This window comes from Echiichthys vipera (assembly GCF_963691815.1).
Source record: "Echiichthys vipera genome assembly, chromosome: X".
Lineage (NCBI taxonomy): Eukaryota > Metazoa > Chordata > Actinopteri > Perciformes > Trachinidae > Echiichthys > Echiichthys vipera.
Genome location: NC_139825.1, coordinates 31855440 through 31876523, shown reverse-complemented (window position 1 = coordinate 31876523; position 21084 = coordinate 31855440). Strand labels below are relative to the sequence as shown.

General features: G+C 39.9%; 1 protein-coding gene across 5 annotated transcripts in view; it reads left to right on the top strand.

The window, feature by feature from the left end:
- The window catches only part of LOC310965961 (RNA-binding motif, single-stranded-interacting protein 2-like), a 32943-nt gene that overhangs the window by 5179 nt on the left and 6680 nt on the right, over positions 1–21084 (top strand). Inside the window, exons 2-13 of one of the 5 annotated variants that reach the window (XM_083939722.1) lie at positions 5924–6087; positions 12313–12371; positions 12593–12684; positions 15415–15572; positions 15691–15770; positions 15884–15993; positions 17408–17451; positions 17659–17752; positions 17978–18028; positions 18221–18331; positions 18506–18583; positions 19974–20061. In XM_083939722.1, the coding sequence (XP_083795848.1) occupies positions 5924–6087; positions 12313–12371; positions 12593–12684; positions 15415–15572; positions 15691–15770; positions 15884–15993; positions 17408–17451; positions 17659–17752; positions 17978–18028; positions 18221–18331; positions 18506–18583; positions 19974–20054 (1122 nt within the window). In that variant the 3' untranslated portion in view covers positions 20055–20061. Of the gene's footprint in view, positions 1–5923; positions 6088–12312; positions 12372–12592; positions 12685–15414; positions 15573–15690; positions 15771–15883; positions 16015–17407; positions 17452–17658; positions 17753–17977; positions 18029–18220; positions 18332–18505; positions 18584–19973; positions 20062–21084 lie in introns of all 5 variants that reach the window. The other 4 variants (XM_083939720.1, XM_083939723.1, XM_083939721.1 and 1 more) reach the window with 4 other exon arrangements.

Genomic DNA, 21084 nt, shown 5'->3' with positions numbered 1-21084 from the left:
ATTGGGAAAGGGCAGGCACTTTCAGAAAACACCTGGCAGATGATTGGATGAACTATCTGTCTATCAAACTCTCACATCCTTTCCATCAAGAAAAGCCTTCAGTGTTGTTCTCTTCTCTCTCAAGTTCAGATAAAACTGATGCTACAGCAGCATCTACGCTAACCTCTTTAGGAGCCGCCATTATTGTGCTTAACGAGCAATTGCCTTTCGTGTCGTCATGTCGGGTAACGTGTTGTTGCGAGAATTCAGCTGCTGTGCAAAGTAACGAAACGCGGGCTGACTTTTTCTTTGAATCCTAAATAAAGATGAAAGCTGTAAAAATATTCTCAGTGTTCAGACTCTACTGCTAAAAAACCTGTATTGGCAATCTCTTCTTTTCCCACACAGAAAATGTATCAGGCATTAGTCTCGCTTTGCCAGACTCTGTTCCAGCGCTGGATTAGAACCCGGCTACCCCACAGATATCTGGATATGGGAAAATGCTCTGGATTGTTTGCTTTTCTTTAAAGGTGCTCTGTGTAACATTTTATTTGTATTTATTGTTGTTGAAGGTGTTGTTACGCAACTTAAAAATTGAGACCTTATAAAAAACTTTGATAGAGTCAAATTCCTCATAATTTAATACAGACAACACCCCAAAACAAGTTTACGACTATTTTAATGTACAAAATGCAATGAATATGTATCGCTAGCATGGTGACCTGTCATCACAAGGTAGCCACGTCCTAAAGCATCCCCTGCTTTAGCACCTATTTTTCTCTAAATGGGACGACAATTTACAAAAGGAAAATCGTGCTGTATTGAAGACCGTAAACTCATGAAGAAAATGTTTACAGAGGTAATAAATCAAGTGAGAAGTAGGGTTATTTTCTCACTGACTTCTATACAAGTGGACTTCTTTTTGCAACTAGTGGAGTCACCCCCCTTCTGGAATTTTGAAAAAATGGAGGTTTAAGGCACCTCCGCTTTGGCTTCACTTTTCAGACCTGGAAACATCGTCCATCTTTATTATACAGTCCATAGAAGACACCAAGCAATAAGCAATTGCTAACACATTATCCATGTATATTTTAATGCAATGGACTGTTTGTTTTGGCAAAAATCATTCAGTGCAGTTTTCAGTTAGGACCACAGCGACTGCCGGCAGGAACATCAAGTACAAGAATCCTACAACCCTACAAGTATGATCTCAATTACTAATTTGACCTTTAGAGTTTGGCCAGTAGAGTTAAAAGGAACTGTCGGTCGATAACTAACAAGATTATTACATTAAAATGTCCCACTCAGTATGTATCTCAGTCACAATAGGAACAGCATCTAAGGGAAACATACCGAGATTGTTTAAGAAATATATATTATCCACTTATACATCATTAGCAGATTTTTTAAAACTCACTAAGCTATATGTACTATAAGGAGTGCATATCTCAAAAAAATCCAGTATTGGATGGGCTATAAGTTAAAGATAACTGCTATGCATAAAAGGCACTGAACACATTAAATATGCTCATATGTTTTTAATAGCAACAGGAAATACATTGCATATAGGCTGACTGGAGGGCTACTTTTTTCATTTGTGTGTATTAAACCATCTGTTCTGCTGCAGTGACCAGCCTTACTGAACTCTCCTGAACAGTCACCCTTGTCTTCTGGCCCTTCGCCAGTAATATGTTTATCTATCTCTTTGTTTAATGTGTCAGATGTTTTGGATTGGTCCTCAGTTCCAGTGCCAACTGCATGAACCGGCCAAGGTGAACAGGTAGAGAGGGAGATGGAGTCCTTGGAGAAAGCACAGCTGTCAGAAATCTGATGCCAAGTACTGCAGTGATGCCAGACACTCTGTGTGCCTCACATTTTGTCAGATCTCTAGCTGAGCTGAGGGCCAGTGTTTGTCGGTATCTGTTTCCAAGCTCCCCAGCTTTGGCCACCTGACCCGGCTCAAAAAGCCACACATGCATGTGCAGTTTCACTGTGCATGCGCATCAAGGTACGATAAACAACATTAGCAAGAGAGATTGATGATGAATGGATGCTTATAAAAAGACAAAACTAATGGGAGGGTAAGAGAAAGAAAGGAAGGAGGGTTTAGGAACAAGTCTGGACGTGAGTTTGGTGTCCCTGTCACCTGGTTGGAATGCAGAGCTCATTCAAATGGCTGTGTGATAAGATCAGGAGCAGATATAGGAGGATTTCCTGCCTGCCGCCATACTGCAGCTTACAGCTTTACTAGATACACAGTCCTCATCTAACCTTCGGCTAATGTAAAAAGACTATTTTCCTTAGATATCTTAATAGAATGACAAATTAATAGTTAGATACATTTTTGTCGCTAAACTTTTTTTTTTTATCAACATGGCAAACAGGAAATTATTTCTTTTTAGAATCAAATAGCTTTTTCCAAAATGTTTATCGATGCTTTAGAACCAAAGATTTTATGTATCAGATTATTTTTCCCATGACTCATTTTCCTTGTTGTTCCTGAAGTGGAGCTGGTGCAAAGCGGTAGCGCAGCCGCGTAACTCTGTACAAGCTGCCTTTCGTTCAGCCCGGCTATAAATCTGTGCATTAGCATGTAAGTCGGTCAGCTGGTCAGTCAGCCATGGCTCTTTCCTGCCTGAGGAGAAGACAGGGAGCCAGGACCAACACCCATACCCCCCCCACCCCCGACAGCCAGGAAATCCATGGAATTCTGTGGGTCAAACTGGGGTCGACTGGAAAAGCCCTCACAGGGAGAGGCAGAGATGAAAACAGAGGTGGACTGAAACTTAAAAGAGGATTGGTAATCTAAACAGAGACACAAAAGCGAGCATTTAATGTGTTCGTATGAATCACTCACGCTTGTTTTGTGACAACACATAAAAATTAGTAAAATTGAATAATAAAAATTAAGTTATTCATCTCCAACAGCATGCAGTATTTAGTAGAAGAGACTTCCTGTTGGCTATTGGTGTAAGTTTACATCAAGGTAGAGGAAATGGTTTTATTTATAGAAGTGTTCTTGATTTTTATCGTAAGTTTGGTCCTAAAATGATTCAGAGATATTGTTTTAGCCCTTTGTTGTGAATTTGACGTTACCTTTTCCCTCTAATAAGTTCCCAGAGGTGGGAACCTAGTTTGTTGCAGTCCTAGAATGGATACATGAACTATTTGTTTCTAAGCTCCTATTGCTCTCTCAGCAACCACTGATCAACTAATAAGAAAAGAAGAAAGTGGTGTTTCATTAAAGGCCTACAACAGAACACATGCAAATCAAACGCATAAGGATACTGAAATAGCCTGAAATGTAGTCACCAACCAGCAGGGCAGCAAAGAGCTTTCCAAGCTTTGTACTTAAAACTGTATTAGTTCAGTTTGGGGTCTTTATGATTATATTTCCTAAGCCGTCTTAATAATGATATATTTTGACTTAAAATGTTGTGCAGCTCTTAGATAATTTCACAATCCAGCATGCTATAGTAGTATACATGTGTATGCATGGGTGTGAGTTGTGTGTGGTTGTATAAAGATGATTTAGGGGTTTTGTTGCAATGCTGGGCTCCTGGTCTGGAGCTTGATTGGGCCTTGGCACTCTGGTAAGAGTGTGTGAACTAGATTACAGGTCTCTGCTGTCCAGCTCTTTCATTCACAAATTAGCTGCCCTCCAAAAACATATTCATCATAAATTACACTGCAACAAGATAGATAAACTCCTGCTGGCAGGTTATGCTGTGTTTGTAGATTTCCACTGGCCCTGAGAATGTTCTGGTCTCATGAGAAATGAAAAAAAGCCTTTTTGGAAATAAATGGATGGTGCTCATTATTCAAATGTACAGTGGGTGGACAATAGACATAAAAGAAACATTTGCACAAGGGGATAGGCTATAGTTTGTTGTGTTGTTGCTTTCAATTCAATGCTAACTTTTCATCTGGATCTTTCTCATTTTAAGCAAGAATATAAGATGCATACTAAATAACCACTAAATCCTTGGTTTTATTTCAGCAAATAAAGAGAAAAAACCCAAATCTAATAATATATTCATAATCTTAAAACATACTTTTCAGGATAAACTTATTAAGCATATTTAGGTTGACATTGAATATAAAATGAAGAATGTCATTCTGGTTTCTTGACATGACGAAAAGCTGTTTAAATACTTAAATACTTAAATACTAGCACTGCGAGCGTAAGAGAAATTGCTTTGAATTGGATGCCAAAATCTTTGTGGACATCCTGCTTGTGCCTTTTACTGGTGGACATGTGTAAATATCCCTGGCATGAAAGAGATTTAAGGAACACACACACGCCTATCTTTTTTGTTTTTCTTTGCACAGGTCATGTCTCCATCTTACCTAGCACGAACAAACAAATGCAAACTTTTTGGGTTTCCTCTGCAGTAGAGGAAGAGAGGATTATCTTTAGAGAAATGAGCCTGATGTTGGAGCAGCTTCCATGCTGTTGGCAAAAAAAAGGTCAGAGGGGCTGTGTGAGGGGCTCCATGCCTTATGGATGGCGTCTAATTAGCGGGATTAGTTGACGTTGCTGGTGGTCCTGGTGTGACCATGACTTCCTGCTGGGCTTTTCCTAAACACCACCATGACCCTCTCCTCTGAAATTAACCCATTGTCCTCCTGTCGCCTCCGCCAATCGCTCTCAAATGAGATGCTCCACCCTCACAGCGCTGAGCTCAGTCAGAAAGCATGTTACTCTTATTCCTTCGTATGCAGCTCTAAATGAAAACATTTGGCTGTTTGATTAATGTGATTAAAGTAATTTTCTAGCAGCAAACAGACACAACATTCGCCAGTTCTCACTCAAGTGTTGCTATTTATTGCCTTTAGTTATTGTCTTATTTGGCAGCTGGTAGATCTATTCTTGGAAAAAGTCAAACTGACAATGCAACCACATTTATCTCAATAATAAAAATCCCTCTGAATGGTTACAGTCTTTTGTTTGATTTCTCCAAGCAGAGAGTCACTATCCTAAGAGGAGGTTGTTGCGCAACAGCCTTTAATGTTCCTAGTGGTGAGTCATCGACTAGTGACGGCCATAGTTTACGACTAGTATCCACCGGCACTAGGTCCTTGTAGACTGATGAAACAAAACAACCTCAAATTAGAAATGAGAAGGTGGTTCAGTAATAGTTGAGTGGATATTTATCATGAGAGATGGTTTCAACATGAGTATGTTACTATGTTTTGTCATGTAGTTACAAAATCCTGGTGTGCTGTTCACTCATCTCTCTGACTTGTCTGCTTTGTTTTGATCAATGGACTTTGAATGTAATGTGGACTGAACTGAACCCTGTTTTTGCATGTTGCTGCTGTGGATCTTGTTAACTGTTAACCTCAGATACTGTTTAAGAGGGAACTGTCAGAAGGACGGTGTTGAACCTGAGGCTTTTGCGAATTTAGGAGAAATGAAATGCAAGCTTGAACAGATGGCAGTTATTCATAAAATGAAAGAAAGAGTATAAAAAATGTTCTCATTGAGTCTATTATTCAATTTTGTATTATCAGACTGACTAAATGTTAGTTTAACATCTTTAGAGCTTTGGTTTTGGTATGCACCGTAAGATTTTTTGTGGTTCCAGAAGTAAAAAAGAAGTTACTCAGCACGGAGAAAGCATAAGAGGCCCCTTTTCCCTATATGGAGTAGTCAGCCAAGAGGCCCCACATTCCCCTCAGAAAGCACTATTGGTACGTGTTGACATGAGGGCTGTATGATATCATTTTCTCAGCTCCCACAAAATCAGTTCTCATGCAGAATTACTTCCTGTCTTTCAAAATCTGTAATCAGTCCTCTGGGTTTTTCACACTTTAAATAAAAAACATAACACCGCTTTGCTTGCCCAGTGTTTGCTAGTGTTGAATTAAGTATTTTCACAGTGGTTTCTTTTGTGTGTTTGTGCACAGTCAACTAATTCTGTTTTTTTTCTCATTGTAGCAGGCTTATGTGTCCCCCGGCCACCAGATGGCGCCCCCCAGTCCCAACACCAACAGTAGCAGCAACAGCAGTGGGGGAGGGGAACAGCTGAGTAAAACTAACCTGTATATCCGCGGCCTCCATCCGGGAACCACGGACCAAGACCTGGTCAAGCTCTGCCAGCCGTGAGTGACTTTGAATATTTTTTCGATGGACTTAAGGTGGACTGACGATATTGAAAGAATGTAACAACCCACATGCGTGATTTTTAAATACATATAGAGCAATGTACGTAACATAACACAATGTTACGTAACACAATGTTACGTAACACAATGTAACGTAACACAATTTAAACGTAACACAACGTAACGTAACACAACGTAACGTAACACAACGTAACGTAACACAACGTAACGTAACACAACGTAACGTAACACAACGTAACGTAACACAACGTAACGTAACACAACGTAACGTAACACAACGTAACGTAACACAACGTAACGTAACACAACGTAACGTAACACAACATCAAAAAGGCAAAGCTATTGGCCTCACTGTAAATGATTATCCCTTAATGTTGAACCAGACCATAGTCTGTATAGCTGGTAGTACATTATAGTCCACCATAACTGGAGCCAGTTTTCTTTGGATAGTTATCTTTGATGCTATGTTAGAGAAAGAGTCATGTAGAAACTTAAACTCTTGTGAGTAGATAACAATCTGTGCTGTCTGGAGCTTTTTTCATTTGTAGTTTGTGAATAAGGATGTTGAATTACCACAACTAAAGTCTGTTTGATTAATTCTTTACAATCACAGGAACTAGAAGCAAAATGGTAGAGCCTCAGAGGGAAATAAGGAAAGAGGGAATGAATGCAGAGAACTGGGGAAACGACAGGACGGGGTTAAGGAAGGAGAAAAGGGGCCAGAGAAGGGTACAGCATGTTGCCTCCACATGTCCTGATCTAACCTTTCACTTTGTGTTAGGGTGAATTGGCCCAGCAGCAGTGAACGGAGACTTATACCCCTAGGCAAACAGTCTAGCCTCTGTAGTATGCAGGCCCTACAAATACACACACAGATAATAAAGTAACCAAACTGGTTTGGGCTGCTGCAGGTCAGGGCTATGCTGTATGTCACAGAAGTGATATGTTAACCTTAGCCATGAACCCGTCATCTCTACGGGTGTTTCACAACACACCTCACCGAACATCACTGGCCATAGCCAGAGCCCTCAAGACGTGTCGAGTCATCTCTGTTCGCCCCTATGGACCATTTCTTTTCAGCAATGGTCGTCTCGTGGAGCATCTAAATAGTTCCCGGAATGAGCAGCAGTAGTAGCAGCAGCAGCAGCAGCAGTGTGGAATAGCAGCAAAATGGACTGTTGTGATCCACTTTTACCAGGTAAGACATTCGCACCAGATTGTATATTCTCAGCACACCTGAATCAAATTAACATGTGCATTAAAGCATGAATAAAGTTAGCAGCCTGGAACACATAGCTAATGCTAACCACCAGCTAATTGTAAATTGGGTTTTTTCTGTTAATTTAGCAGGAGGGGGGATTTATTCTTGTACAAGAAGAGAGCATAAGTACACTTAACGCCAGTGTCTCAACATGCTCTGAGGGCAGTTCCCAGGGCCAAGTCATTTTAAGATGCAGTTGAACAGTAATGGTTGTCATGGTGATATATTTAGAAAACATAGTAAGTTATCTCGGCTTTTCCCATAGCAATCGCAAACTCTCCTGCTGACTCCGCAACGCACTCTGTGAGAAAGGTCTCTGTTCTCACAGGGAAACACGAAATAATTAATAAAGCCAGAGTTCTCACATATAACTGATAATAACATGTGGACTTTTTTCCATCACTTTCAGCACAAGAACTACAGGAGGATGCAATGGAACTTGAAGACTCCCTGCAGTGGGACCGTCACCCTGCAGCCTTAGTACGATTGCTCCTTCTGACTGCGTCAAGTTTTTTCTCAATGGGGAAACTGTACATTCATACTCATTCCTCCAAGCAACTGGAGCATCCCTGCGCAACTAACCATGAGACTACATGCAAAGACAACATAGAGGAAAGGGCACAGACAAAGTGTTAGACATGCTTTCCATGTTTCTGAGTTCATAAGAGTTATTTAATTCATTTATTGCGGTAAATCAGTTCACAGTAAAAATGCAAAAGATACATAAAATCCATAGGTTTATATTTGTATAAACATATAAATTAACAAGTTTTACAGTTTTTCTTGATTGATAAGACACGCTAAATGAAACTGGGATCAACTTGATCTTCATCATCACTCCCTGAATCTCTAATTCACGTGTAAAAATCCTTTACACAATTCAGCAATCAGCCAGGAACAAATTAATTAAATGTGAAGTTCTGAGAATTTCAACTCTTTATTTTGTTTTGTAGATATTTCTACCCGTAAGTTTTCTTTAGTTGCTCTTGTGTTTATTTTTAAGTTCTAAAAAGATGGAAACAACCTAATAAACGGCTGTTATAGTCCAGCTAATAAAGCTTTTACATTTTTTTTTATAATAAATGATGTGAATAATGATACAGTAAAAAAGCTGTACCATGTACATTTGTCATGTCAAGGTGCATACTGTAGGTCTTACATGTAAATGACAGTTCACAGGCAGAGAAAGACCTGCACACAAGAATAAAATAAATGAATAACATTTTATTAGAAAATATCTCTCTTTCTTTTCTTTTTACACTGTATTTCAACAGGGCATATTGAAAAGGTGCACGTGCACAGTGCAGCAGGGTTTGTTATCTCTAATAAAATCATCTTCACTTCATGCCGTGTGTGATCTGCTTGATTGCCTTTTTGGCACAAACTATAACTATGTATCAATGCACTACTATGTGTAAGAATAAACAGACATATAGCTCAAGCTAAAGTTGAACTGGTTCATATTGATACCAGTATTTCGTGTTTTTTAAAGGCAGTCATTGTTCAAATGATTTTTTTACAAAAAACTAATGAAAAGCTAAAACGTTGTTAGACCATAGCAGATGGGTTCTGTGATTGCATGACAGCCAGTTCATTTTGCCTCGTTTGCTCTCCACACAGACTTCTTACCTGCTTGCAACCACTGCACGCTCAGACATGGTCTGTAAATGCTACTCGGACTACAAATATAAACCAGACCGCTTCTGCTACCGAAAACTACAGATTCTACATTCCAATGCAGAAGCTCTTTATAGAGATTATCCATTGTGTGATGATTGATTGAATAATATATTCATTTAAACCAAAGCTATGTTTGATGGATATATTTGCTTTTGTTGCATGTGTTAAATGTTTTGAGAGTATTTGAGCATTTTTCCAACAGACTTTCAGTTTGTGTCTGTGTGAACCGTTTTGAAACCGTTACTTCTGAGAGAACAAATGTGTTCAAGGAAATGTAATGTTTTAATGTAACATGTTTATAGCAAATTTCTGTCAAAAAGATATTTCTGCCTTATGCGTGCCAAAAGTCGATAATAAAGTTCTAATTTTTTATTATAAGATAAGATAAGATCAGCATTTATTGATCCACAGAGGGGAAATGTGTTGAAACAGCACAAGGACATAGATACTGATGAATAGAGAAGGAAAAACAGGAATATGTGAAATAAGAGGTATATACAGCTAGTTAGATAGAACAAGTGAACAAGAACAAGTATTATATAAGAGCCTGTAAGTAAGACAAGTTAAAATGACAAGTTAGATAAAGTGACTGTATATATGCAGTATATATATATATGCATTTATTGATTACTTATGACCAAAATTCTCAGTTTTGTTTCTGTATAATGCATTTAAGCGGCCCGCTATTGACATCTACTACCATCTGAAGTCTACATGCATCATATGACAATCAAACTTTGTTGCGACTCTCTCTTAACAGCTCTGGCCATAGCTAATGAAACCTGATCAGATGATACTAACACCTCCCTCAAGAGTATTTGTGTGTCATCTTCCAGTTTAACCACACCTTACCCAAATGAAGGACAAACATTAAATCCACATTGCAAATTTACACAGCTTGTACCTATAATCATGTTAATATTTGAGTGTACACACATGCTGTCAAAGCTGGAACAATCAAAGAAAATCTGAAATCTGTGGTGTGACGGATCAGAAGTCATTGTGGGGTTGTTCAAGATGTTTAGAGAGGACAGAGGCTTTAGGGGTGGGTGGGAGGGCTACCTCTGAAGGGGAAACAAATGAGCGTGAAAAAAGTAGCATGGTCTGCTGGGAAAGAATGTCAGACAGCCGTATATGGATCAGAACTGTCTTTTAAGCCCCTGTGGCCTTCACAGTGTGGTGGGCTGAGTTAAACGGAGGGTCACATAGTTAATGCCTTCAGACCTTTGAACCCGCCTGGTGTCTCTGTTTGTGAAAACATGAAACACAGCTTTCATTTTTCATTGTCATGCTTCTAATGCAATATAGAACTGATCAATAGGACCTTAGTGTTTTTGAAGGAATGGACTTAGATTCAGTGAAATCAGAGCCAGTGTTTATGATTCTGGGCCAAACTTTAGTTTGAGACATTTATGTCCTCAACTTTGCTTTTTCACAAGATATTTTCTTTATAAACTACTTATTATAGTTGGATTATTAAACTGTTAAAGAAACAAGGAAATGAAATATGCAGATTTGCACTGCGAGCACATGTACCTTGTCAAGAAGAAACATTTGTCTGTGCTGGTTAAAATTCAGCCATTTTCTTATCCAAGTACTTTTACGAAGAGGTTTCTAAGGAACAGTGTCTCTAAAAAGGAGCGAACTTCATTTAAAATTTTTCCCAGAGGGCTGTGTGTGCACAGTACAAGATATTCCAAAAATAGTTTGTTCTGAGGCTTAATATCAGGGAAAAGAGATCTAGCAAATGAAACCAGTGGAGTTGTTGCAAGTCAGTTTTACTTAATTTATGCCTAATATTTGAACTTATTTTGATATGGTTCATCCATGTATGTGAATACTATATTCACTTAGTTTTAACTTTAAATCTTTGGACATTTTCTGCAGTTTCCAACAGTAAATGTTGTTTGTATATTACTACATTTGTGCTCAGAGATATGACTAAAAGAAATGTTACACTTCAGTTGGTCTTGAATGAGTTAAACTATATCAAGCTTGTGTGTATTCACGCCTAATGACCACTTTGCAGCTGTTAGATGGCAGTGGGAAACTATAAACAACCTATGCAAAGGTCATCTGGCTATGTGGCAGTGGATAATGAATTATTAATTTCTGCAGTGAAGAAGTGTCCTCTACAATGTATCTCTCCTGAAGGTAATACAATGACAATGCACACATCAAGCAGGGGCCTATTGTGGTAGCTGATATCAACATTGTTCACGTATAAATCTGCTACCGTGTCAGTCGTGACACAGGTCTCTGTTTGGCGTTGACCCTCTAGTCAGGTCTTAATCATCTGGACAAATGTCCACTGAAACTATAGGCGGGAATGTAGGACCCAGCAGTGCACTGCGATGTAAGGGTGGAAAACAGAGAGAGGTAGAGGGATGGGGTGGGAAGGAAGGCAAACCGGAGGGGTGAAGCATCAGGTTACAGTGTACATTCCGCCCAGACGCCATGTCGCCCAAACAGAGGAACTCACTGGCTAACCAGACAAGGGCATGTCTATTATACTGTAGTGCGGATGCACCGTCTTATAACACTGCATTCCATTAGTCTCCACATCTTACATAACACTTTTAATTTACTGATTTTTAAGGATTTTCATAGCCTGAATGTTTCATGATACTGCATCATTTAAATGCAATAATTTTTTCTCCTCTTTTGCTGATTGGCAATGTCATTTTTTATTGACAATCGTAAAGTGAAATAACAGCTGAGGAAACTAGCTTGTGTTTTTTTACACCATTTGACTTATTTTGTGTGTAATTAGATATATCAATCATATAGTAAGTTCCCTTGAAATTCAGGAATTCTATTTGCGAGTCAGACATTGCTATCAACAACACTTCAAGCTTCATTTGAGCCAAAAATACCCGAGAGCGGAGCTGTATTTAGTAGGTGTGTGTTTGTGTTAGTCTGTGTGTGGTAAAGACAAGCCAGGGACAAATTGTTTTTGGCCCTGGGGTGCTGTCTCCTGTCTGTCAAAAACAACACCAAGGAACACTGTACCACAGCTTTCGCCAGCCGACAAAGGCAGAAGGGTGGAGGCGAGCAAAGCTTTCGTGACACACATTAAGAAGATACAATTGGTTGTGCGATGCAGTATGTGTTCATGTTTACACCTGTAGTCAGTCAGCCTGATGAAGTGTGGCAGGATCGGTATGCAGACTAGACGTAAGAGCAGATTCTTCCTTTTGCCCTGCAGTCACCTCGTCTGTCACTGACCCTGTTTTCTGTGTTCTTGTCTGCCCCTGCAGGTATGGCAAGATTGTGTCGACCAAGGCCATCTTGGATAAAACCACCAACAAATGTAAAGGTGAGTTAAACTGTCGTTTGAACTCATTTTTCTTTTTAATGCAAGGTGGCATTATTCATCATGACACTGGGTTTGGTTGTTTGGTTGTTAAAAGAGTATTTCATATTATTTTTCTATTCTATCTGCCTGCCTGTCTCTCTATCTATCTATCTATCTTTCTATGAAGCTCATAACAAAAATAACATCACAGCAATATAAATTTGTGTTTGTCTATTTCACAGGATATGGCTTTGTGGATTTTGACAGTCCAGCAGCAGCACAGAAAGCTGTTACAGCTCTGAAGTCCAGTGGTGTACAGGCTCAGATGGCCAAAGTAAGAATAAGCCGACATACAGCCAAAACTTCTTTTACCACCAAATTCACTATTTACCATTAGGTTAAAATTCACGTCATGATCCAGTGTTGTCTGGCCCTTCTCTAAAAATGATTGAGCACACACTCACTATCATGAAAGGTTATATGCAGTTTCCTGATTGGCAGTGAGTGTCCTGTTGGCAAGGATGCAAGATAAACTCTGGTTTATAGGGAGGTGTGTGTCTTATTATACACTGTCGGGTGAATCTGTGCCAATAATCAACAGTTGTAAGAAGGATAACAAGCAAAAAGAAAAGTTTTTGTTCATTCACCACTCTTTACTGTCTTTCCTTTCATTGTCATTTTGTCTCCTCTCTTTCCATCACCCTCCTCACCACCTTCCCTGTCCTCTCTCCCCTCACGCCCTCGTCTCTGTGCTTGTGTATGTTGCTAACCTGCTTCTGTTGTAGCGCTTGTTCTGAGCTCTTTGTCCAAGTGTCTGCAGTCAAAGCAACTCTTGTCGGCCCATTAAGCTGATCCCTCTGGCTCTCAGGCTCCCCATTGAGGGAGCCCAGGGGAGGGTGCCACTACACCCACTGTCAATGGGACAAGCACAATGGGCTGGCATTGTCCATCGTCTGGGTCCAGGCCTGGGGCTGACACCAGCACTTAATACACGCCACCCAAGTGCCCCACCCGCCCCCCTCCGTATCCTGCACCCAAACAGACCCACTGCAATGTAACACCAGGGTCTCCTTCAGCTCAGTCCCGGAAAACTGTAATAGATCCACACCGCCGGCTGACCTGAACCAGTCCAGTGCAACTAAATCCAGAGTCTAAGTTCTCTCCACCTCCTCTGTAAGAGTGCCACATAATCCTGTGTATCTCAATGACCAACGAGTGCAATTAGACACCAAGACTCAACTCACCCAGACAACATGTGCTTAGTCTGAGGTGTTGATAACCACTATAAAAACCTAAATATACACAGCTGCTTCAGAGACACTGGGTTTTGTCGGGTCACAAAAAGCAAACATTAGTCTAAAATCAGTTTAATATCAAACTTTCAAGTGGGGTTTCACCTGTTTCACACCTTCACCATGGCTGCTGCAAAGTGTTGTTCACAAACAAAACGAGCCACACCTTGAAATCGCAGTCCTCAGAGTATGCTCAGTCCCTGTACGGGCCACCCCAGCTCCGAGGCTGCAGGCCCACAGGAGCCGCACACACAAGGGGCAGGAGAACCATGGCAGAGTTAAAAATAGATCCCCTCTTGCTTCCTAGCACCTCCCTGTTCAAGCTCAGACGTCTGCTTGCACATACTGCTCGACACAGAAGCAGGCAAATGTACACCTCAACACACAAAGCTCATCTAGGGCCTGGCGCAAACAAAAAAAAAGCATTGTGACGCCTCAGCAAAAAGCCCAGGGTGTGCCAATGTGCCAGGGCTGGGCCTGACAGCATCTACAATAGGATGAATATTTGTTTGAATATGAAATGGGATATCGCGTGTACTAGCTGAGGTAAATGAAAGGATAGAAGGGAAGGGAGTTTGTCCTTTGTCATGAAGCATTGAACTCCATTAGACTCATCTGGCCCATGACCTCCTGCAGTGTGCACTTTGTTACATAATGGCCGTATTGCCACACCCAGAATGACGACAATCACAGAAAATAGGTTATCTCTTTGCTAGGTGGCTCACGGCTTACAACATAGGCTACTCACATTGGCAGGAATTCTTAATTTGAAAACACTTGACTTACATTTCTTTCATGCACAATTAACTTAAATTGGTTAGAGGAGCTATCTGATAATAGCAGTGAGTGTTTGGAAAAGGGGCAAAATGGAAAATGCTAGTTTATAAAAGACATTTTGGATGGAATAGAAAAGCCTGTTAATCAGCTGACACTCATTTATCCTCTTTTCCTTTCTATCATCCTCCTCTTTCATTACCCAAATTACCCAAGACTCCCACTACTCGCTATCTTGTCAGTTCCCTCCTTCTGTACAAAATATCAGCCTTTTTTAAGCCCTTCATTTATCCCAGCCTCCTTCTGCTCTATCCTCTTCCTTCACTCTCTGTTTTACCTTCCCCTCTTTTTAGCCCAGCCTCTTTTCTCCCGGTTGCCAGGCTCCTGTTGCTCTCTGAACTCCTTAACTTCATGCCTGGCTTCCTGTCTGCTTCTGCACAGTAACACTCACTTTCAAGCTAGGGCCACTAAATATGCCTCTGAATAATCTCTCTTTACTTGCAGCTATGAAGATCTCTTACTGGGAAAACATTCCTCCTAAATATGTGACTGAATATGAGTATACTGGTACTTAAATTTCCCTAAATTGCTTAATAACATTTGATCCGTATTACAATATGATGCTTGACAAGGTGTATGCTTATAATGAAGTATTAATGTGCCAAGTGCGATGGCATGTGTTGATGGAAAGGAAGCTCACACTGCTGCCTACAAAGTAAAATTCTGCAGTGTGAAAAGGGTTTTGCAAATGCAAGTGCATTAGCAAAGATGTTTGAAAGTGTTTTGCTAAAATAAATGTTAAGCCTTTAAAAAAATGTAATCGCAGTACTCACTTCTTTCAGTGAGACATCTGAAGGCAGTGAAGTAGTAAACAAGTGAAGGCTCTAATAAAGCAATTCTTTCAGATATCTTTTAGTATTGCAAATAAACAAAAAGTATCACATAGGGCCAAAAAACTTCTAAATATGAACTGATTTTCATGACTACTTCTGGTGCAGCAACAAGAGCAGGACCCCACCAACCTCTACATCTCCAACCTGCCAGTGTCTATGGATGAACAAGAGCTGGAGAGCATGCTCAAGTCATTTGGCCAGGTCATTTCCACACGCATCCTCCGAGATGCTAACGGGACCAGCCGCGGTGTGGGATTTGCCAGGTCAGTCTCAGGACACACAACTCCATGGTGCTGTGTGATGGTTTGAGAACAGTTTTTTCTGTAAATGAAAACATCGCTCAACAAGCAGGATTAAATTTGACTTTTGGCTGTATTTCAGAATGGAATCCACGGAGAAGTGCGAGGCCATAATTCAGCATTTCAATGGCAAATTCATCAAGACTCCCCCAGGAGTGCCTGGTGCGTGGAATATTTGTTTGGTATTCTAGGAACTTGATATTGTTGTTGTTGGTGCCAGAGTTTTTTTCCCCACTGTTGAATTCACTGTCTTGTTTGATCTGTTGATTTCACAGTGCCCACAGAGCCCTTGTTATGTAAGTTTGCAGACGGAGGTCAGAAGAAGCGCCAGAACCAGGGAAAGTACCTTCATAATGGAAGGCCCTGGGCCAGAGATGGAGATACGGTAAGATGGCCGATTTTTAAGGTGAGACACTAACGTGAATAGATTTAACGCTGCTGCATATCACCATATATCTTCCCCAGTTGATGAGGAACAGAAATATGAACACTTGATAAGACATATTAATATTAATTAGAAAATACTGTGAACCGAAACATCAGTCAATTTTCACCATGTTTTACCATAGTTAAAAATGTTATATAAATCAGCCTATATTGAATCATGAACAAACTCTTTTTGTAAAAACCTTAAGAATATAGATAGGAAAGAAACTGGAAATGTTGGTGTAGGTAAGTTGTTAAGCTGAAGTGGAAATATTTTGACAAAGGCTTTAAATGTGTATGTTTCATTTTGCAAAATATTGCAAGTGAATAGAGTAAAAAAGACAAGCAGATCACAGTGAGACTTCCCCAGTTTATTATTTACATTAACATAATTATTTTATGAATTAAAGTTTTCTGAAATCCTGTGTTTAAATATGCCAATAAGCAGTGGTGGAAATTAACTAAATACATTTTCTCAAATACTGTACTAAAGTACAGTTATGAGGTACTTTTACGTTATTTAATTGTATGCTACTTTATACTTCTACTCCACTACATTTCGGAGGAAATACTGTACTTTTTACTCCACTACATTTATAAGGCAACTTTAGTTACTAGGTACTATACAGATTCAGATTATTGATACAAAATATTATGAATCAATTACATAACATATATTGTGACAGATTAAGCTACACAGCAGTCTATCAAGTAAATAAAAATAGCCCCACCTTTATCAGTTGCAACATTAAAGTGATATTTACATTGGTCTATCTATTATTATAATCTGATGACATTATATTATTAAATGGGCCATTCTGCATAATTTATACTTTTACTTTTTGCACTTTAAGTACATTTTGATGCTCATACTTTTTTGCTTAAGTAACATTTTGAATGCAGGACTTTTACTTGAGTATTTATACAGTGTGGTCTAACTACTTTTACTTAAGTAAAGGGTCTGACTACTTCTTCCACCGCTGCAGGTGAAGCCTTATCTAAATTAATTTAAGAGAAATCTACTGACACAAGCAAACAAAGTATATCAAAATAAACCCCTTAATGTGTATTTTGGATGTTTTGGTGTTTTTTTTCCACCAGTCTGAAAGAAGACATGTTATAGAAGCAAAGTAGCACAAAATCTCAAAAGTGACCTGTGCAGGAAAAAGCGATGTTTTTGCCTGTAGTGTCTCGCCTTAAAGGGACATTTCTGTCTTCATATGTTATATATACTATATATATTTCCTGTTAGAAATTAAAGTAAGACCATCATTCTCTCACTGTGCTAGATGACTAACTAGAGATTTTAGTACAGACCACACCGGTGTTTGCATGACCTCACTGTTTCTGAATCCTGTGTATTGTTTTCCCAGGGAGGAATGACGCTTGCGTATGACCCCACAGCCTTACAAAATGGGTGAGTGGTATGCACAGACTGACTGAAAACAGTCCCAACCCTCGAAGGAAAGCAAGATTACTCAAACTGTAGTAAAGGGCTGCCCCCTGCTGGGCATTGCAGGGACACATAAATGCTGTTAATGGAATTGGAAACATACTGCAGATTGTTGATATGGTGTGGCTGTCTTTATGTTTCTCTTTTTGCTTTGCTTTGTCTGTTCGGCAGCTTCTACTCCTCACCCTACAGTCTGGCCCCAAACCGCATGATCGCCCAGACATCCCTCTCACCCTACATGCATTCTCCTGTCTCATCCTACCAGGTGTGACTTTTTATTGTGTCTATAATTCAAATACTGACTTTTTAAATATGCCTTAATGCCAAGACTTTCTGTGCCAAATTCCTCATTATGTAAGTTAACAGACACAGGCCACTGTACTGATAATATTATCAGGTTCTCATGACTTCTCTCTACAAACTTACATAACTTGGGCTCTGAGGGCACTGTGTTACAAATGAGTTTCATTATGTGTTTCCTGATCTATAGGTACACAGCCCTTCCTGGATGCACCATCAGTCATACCTCATGCAACCAGCTGTAAGTATCAGCACCATCTCCTCCCCCAATATATAGCTATCCATTAGAAAAAACATCCCCAGTGGGCAGTCGCTCTCAGGGAGTCCCCAGAACTGTAAAGGCCTTTGGCTCACTTGTGATGTACTTTAAACACATTCCATCACTGTCACACTCTAAAATCTTAATTTTGTGTGTGATTCTGTGCATCCACAGGGTACAGTTCTCACCCCAACAATGGATCACGCCATGTCCATCCAGCCCACGTCCATGATGGGACCTCTCGCCCAGCAGCTAAGCCACCTGTCCCTGGGCAGCACGGGCACAGTCAGTACCATTCACACACAGCTACACCTGCAGACACACACACACACACACATACACACAAACTATGCACAAGGCAAATTATCCCCATAGCTAACTGTCCTGAAATTCATAAGATCAATTATTCATGTCAAATACTACACACATTTTGTGTTTTCCTCTCTGCCTTCCCTACAGTATATTCCGGCCAACACAACAATGCAGGGGACCTACATCCCCCAGTACACCCAAGTGCCTCCCTCCAGTGTCCCAGAGGTATGAAGCTAGCCTCAACCTCATCTGCTTATATTTTATATTTCCATGAAGGAGATGACTAATAATTAAAAATCTTTAAAGGACGTATTAACTAAACCTTGACACATCTGCATGCTTTAAAAACAGCATATTCGTGTTTAATTTAAGGAGTGGCAGAGTTAGGCACAAAAGTAAGGGAGAGGTGACTATTCAAACTGCCAACCGACTGAATTACTTAGATGGACAACATCCATGTGCCCTGAAGGTGTGTGTGTGTGTGTGTGTGTGTGTGTGTGTGTGTGTGTGTGTGTGTGTGTGTGTGTGTGTGTGTGTGTGTGTGTGTGTGTGTGTGTGTGTGTGTGTGTGTGTGTGTGTGTGTGTGTGTGTGTGTGTTCTGAGATTTTATGACAGGCAGAAGCTTGCATCGTGGCTTTGATGATTCCTGTTGTATTCTATAAATACAAAAAGAATATATTGCATCAGAGACTTTGTCTCTTCAGATGCCAGAAGGTGAAGTGCTGTAAAAACAGTATTGGTTCATGGCCTATTTTGGAAAGATGAAACAAGACGAGCCAGAGTCATGCCATCCCTGAAATAATTCTTACTAGACCACATAAACCGATGAAAAAAAATAGGCATAGTCTAGCAGTCTTCTCAGAAAGCATTCAAAAACACTACTTTAAACATTTTTCACCAAATATTTGTATTATAGGAAGTTTCTCACTGCAAACATATTGATATTGTACTTAGGCACCTGCTATTAATGCAGAATTAAATTGTGCAAACATTGTATTTCTGACTTTATCTTTGAATAATTAATGTTAACTGGTTATTATTTAATGAATGTATTAATACATATACATTTATTTTCCCCATGAAATTATGAAATAGCAGTGTGCTGTCCAAACAGTGGGTCATAGCTGACCCAGCTGACCCATATAGCTCCTCAACCAGAAGAGCTTTTTTCCACGCATGAATGAGTCCGAATCATGTCATTGAGACATTCGGCCCACAGTGCTGGAGCAGGTTCCTGGCTGAGCGCTCTGCGGGATGGCGGCTGAGCCTGCGGGGAGTCTTGAGTCATTTGTTGAAGCGTTGTGCTCAGTGATAGTGGTGGGAGCCTGCAGGGTGAGCACGACAATAAAAGGCTTGAAAATCTGCTAAAAAAATAATCTTAAAACAAAAATGATAACAAGGTGAATGGCTTTTTTTAAACAAATTTCACTTTAAAATTGCTGTTATACATTGGTTGATCCACTCAAAGTCATATCATGTCTTTGATGCGGTGGGGAGGGCAGTGGGAAAATACAGGCTGTCTTCTATGAATCTTTGATAAAGATATGTTTAACTGACACATTATCATTAATTCTCAAGTAAAATATTCTTTTATTGACCTGTCCTCTTTTTTTAGGAGAATGGTGGTCAACAGCAACAGGTTGCCATGGAGACTCCTGCAGAACACACAAACTACTCATACCAACACACCAAGTGAAGCTAAGGTAAAACAGCGAAGGTTTCTCTGCCCTGTCATGCAAATTACACAAATGTAAGTTGTCTGTAAGTTACAGTAGAAAAAATATTTATCACTAAAATATTTAATCATCTTAATTTGCCTTTAAATAATACTTGAAAATATTGTATTGAGTGGAAAGGGTATTGTTGTTTTATCTTTGTGATGGACAATTTTCATTCAGTGACAGTTCGTTAGTGCATTAGTATGCAGTGCATTAGTGTGCAGTGCGTTACTATGCAGTGTGTTAGTATGCAGTGTGTTAGTATGCAGTTTGTTACTATGCAGTGTGTTAGTATGCAGTGTGTTAGTATGCAGTGTGTTAGTGTGCAGTGTGTTAGTATGCAGTGTGTTAGTATGCAGTGTGTTAGTATGCAGTGTGTTAGTGTGCAGTGTGTTAGTATGAAGTGTTAGTGTGAAGTGTGTTAGTGTGCAGTGTGTCAGTATGCAGTGTGTTAGTGTGCAGTGTGTTAGTATAAAGTGTGTTAGCGTGCAGTGTGTAAGTATGAAGTGTGTTAGTGTGCAGTGTGTAAGTATGAAGTGTGTTAGTATGCAGTGTGTTAGTGTGTTAGTGTGCAGTGTGTAAGTATGAAGTGTGTTAGTGTGCAGTGTGTTAGTATGAAGTGTGTTAGTATGCAGTGTGTTAGTGTGCAGTGTGTTAGTGTGCAGTGTGTTAGTATGAAGTGTGTAAGTATGAAGTGTGTTAGTGTGTTAGTGTGCAGTGTGTTAGTGTGCAGTGTGTTAGTATGAAGTGTGTAAGTATGAAGTGTGTTAGTATGCAGTGTGTTAGTGTGCAGTGTGTTAGTATGAAGTGTGTAAGTATGAAGTGTGTTAGTATGCAGTGTGTTAGTATGCAGTGTGTTAGTATGAAGTGTGTTAGTGTGCAGTGTGTCAGTATGCAGTGTGTTAGTGTGCAGTGTGTTAGTATAAAGTGTGTTAGCGTGCAGTGTGTAAGTATGAAGTATGTTAGTGTGCAGTGTGTAAGTATGAAGTGTGTTAGTATGCAGTGTGT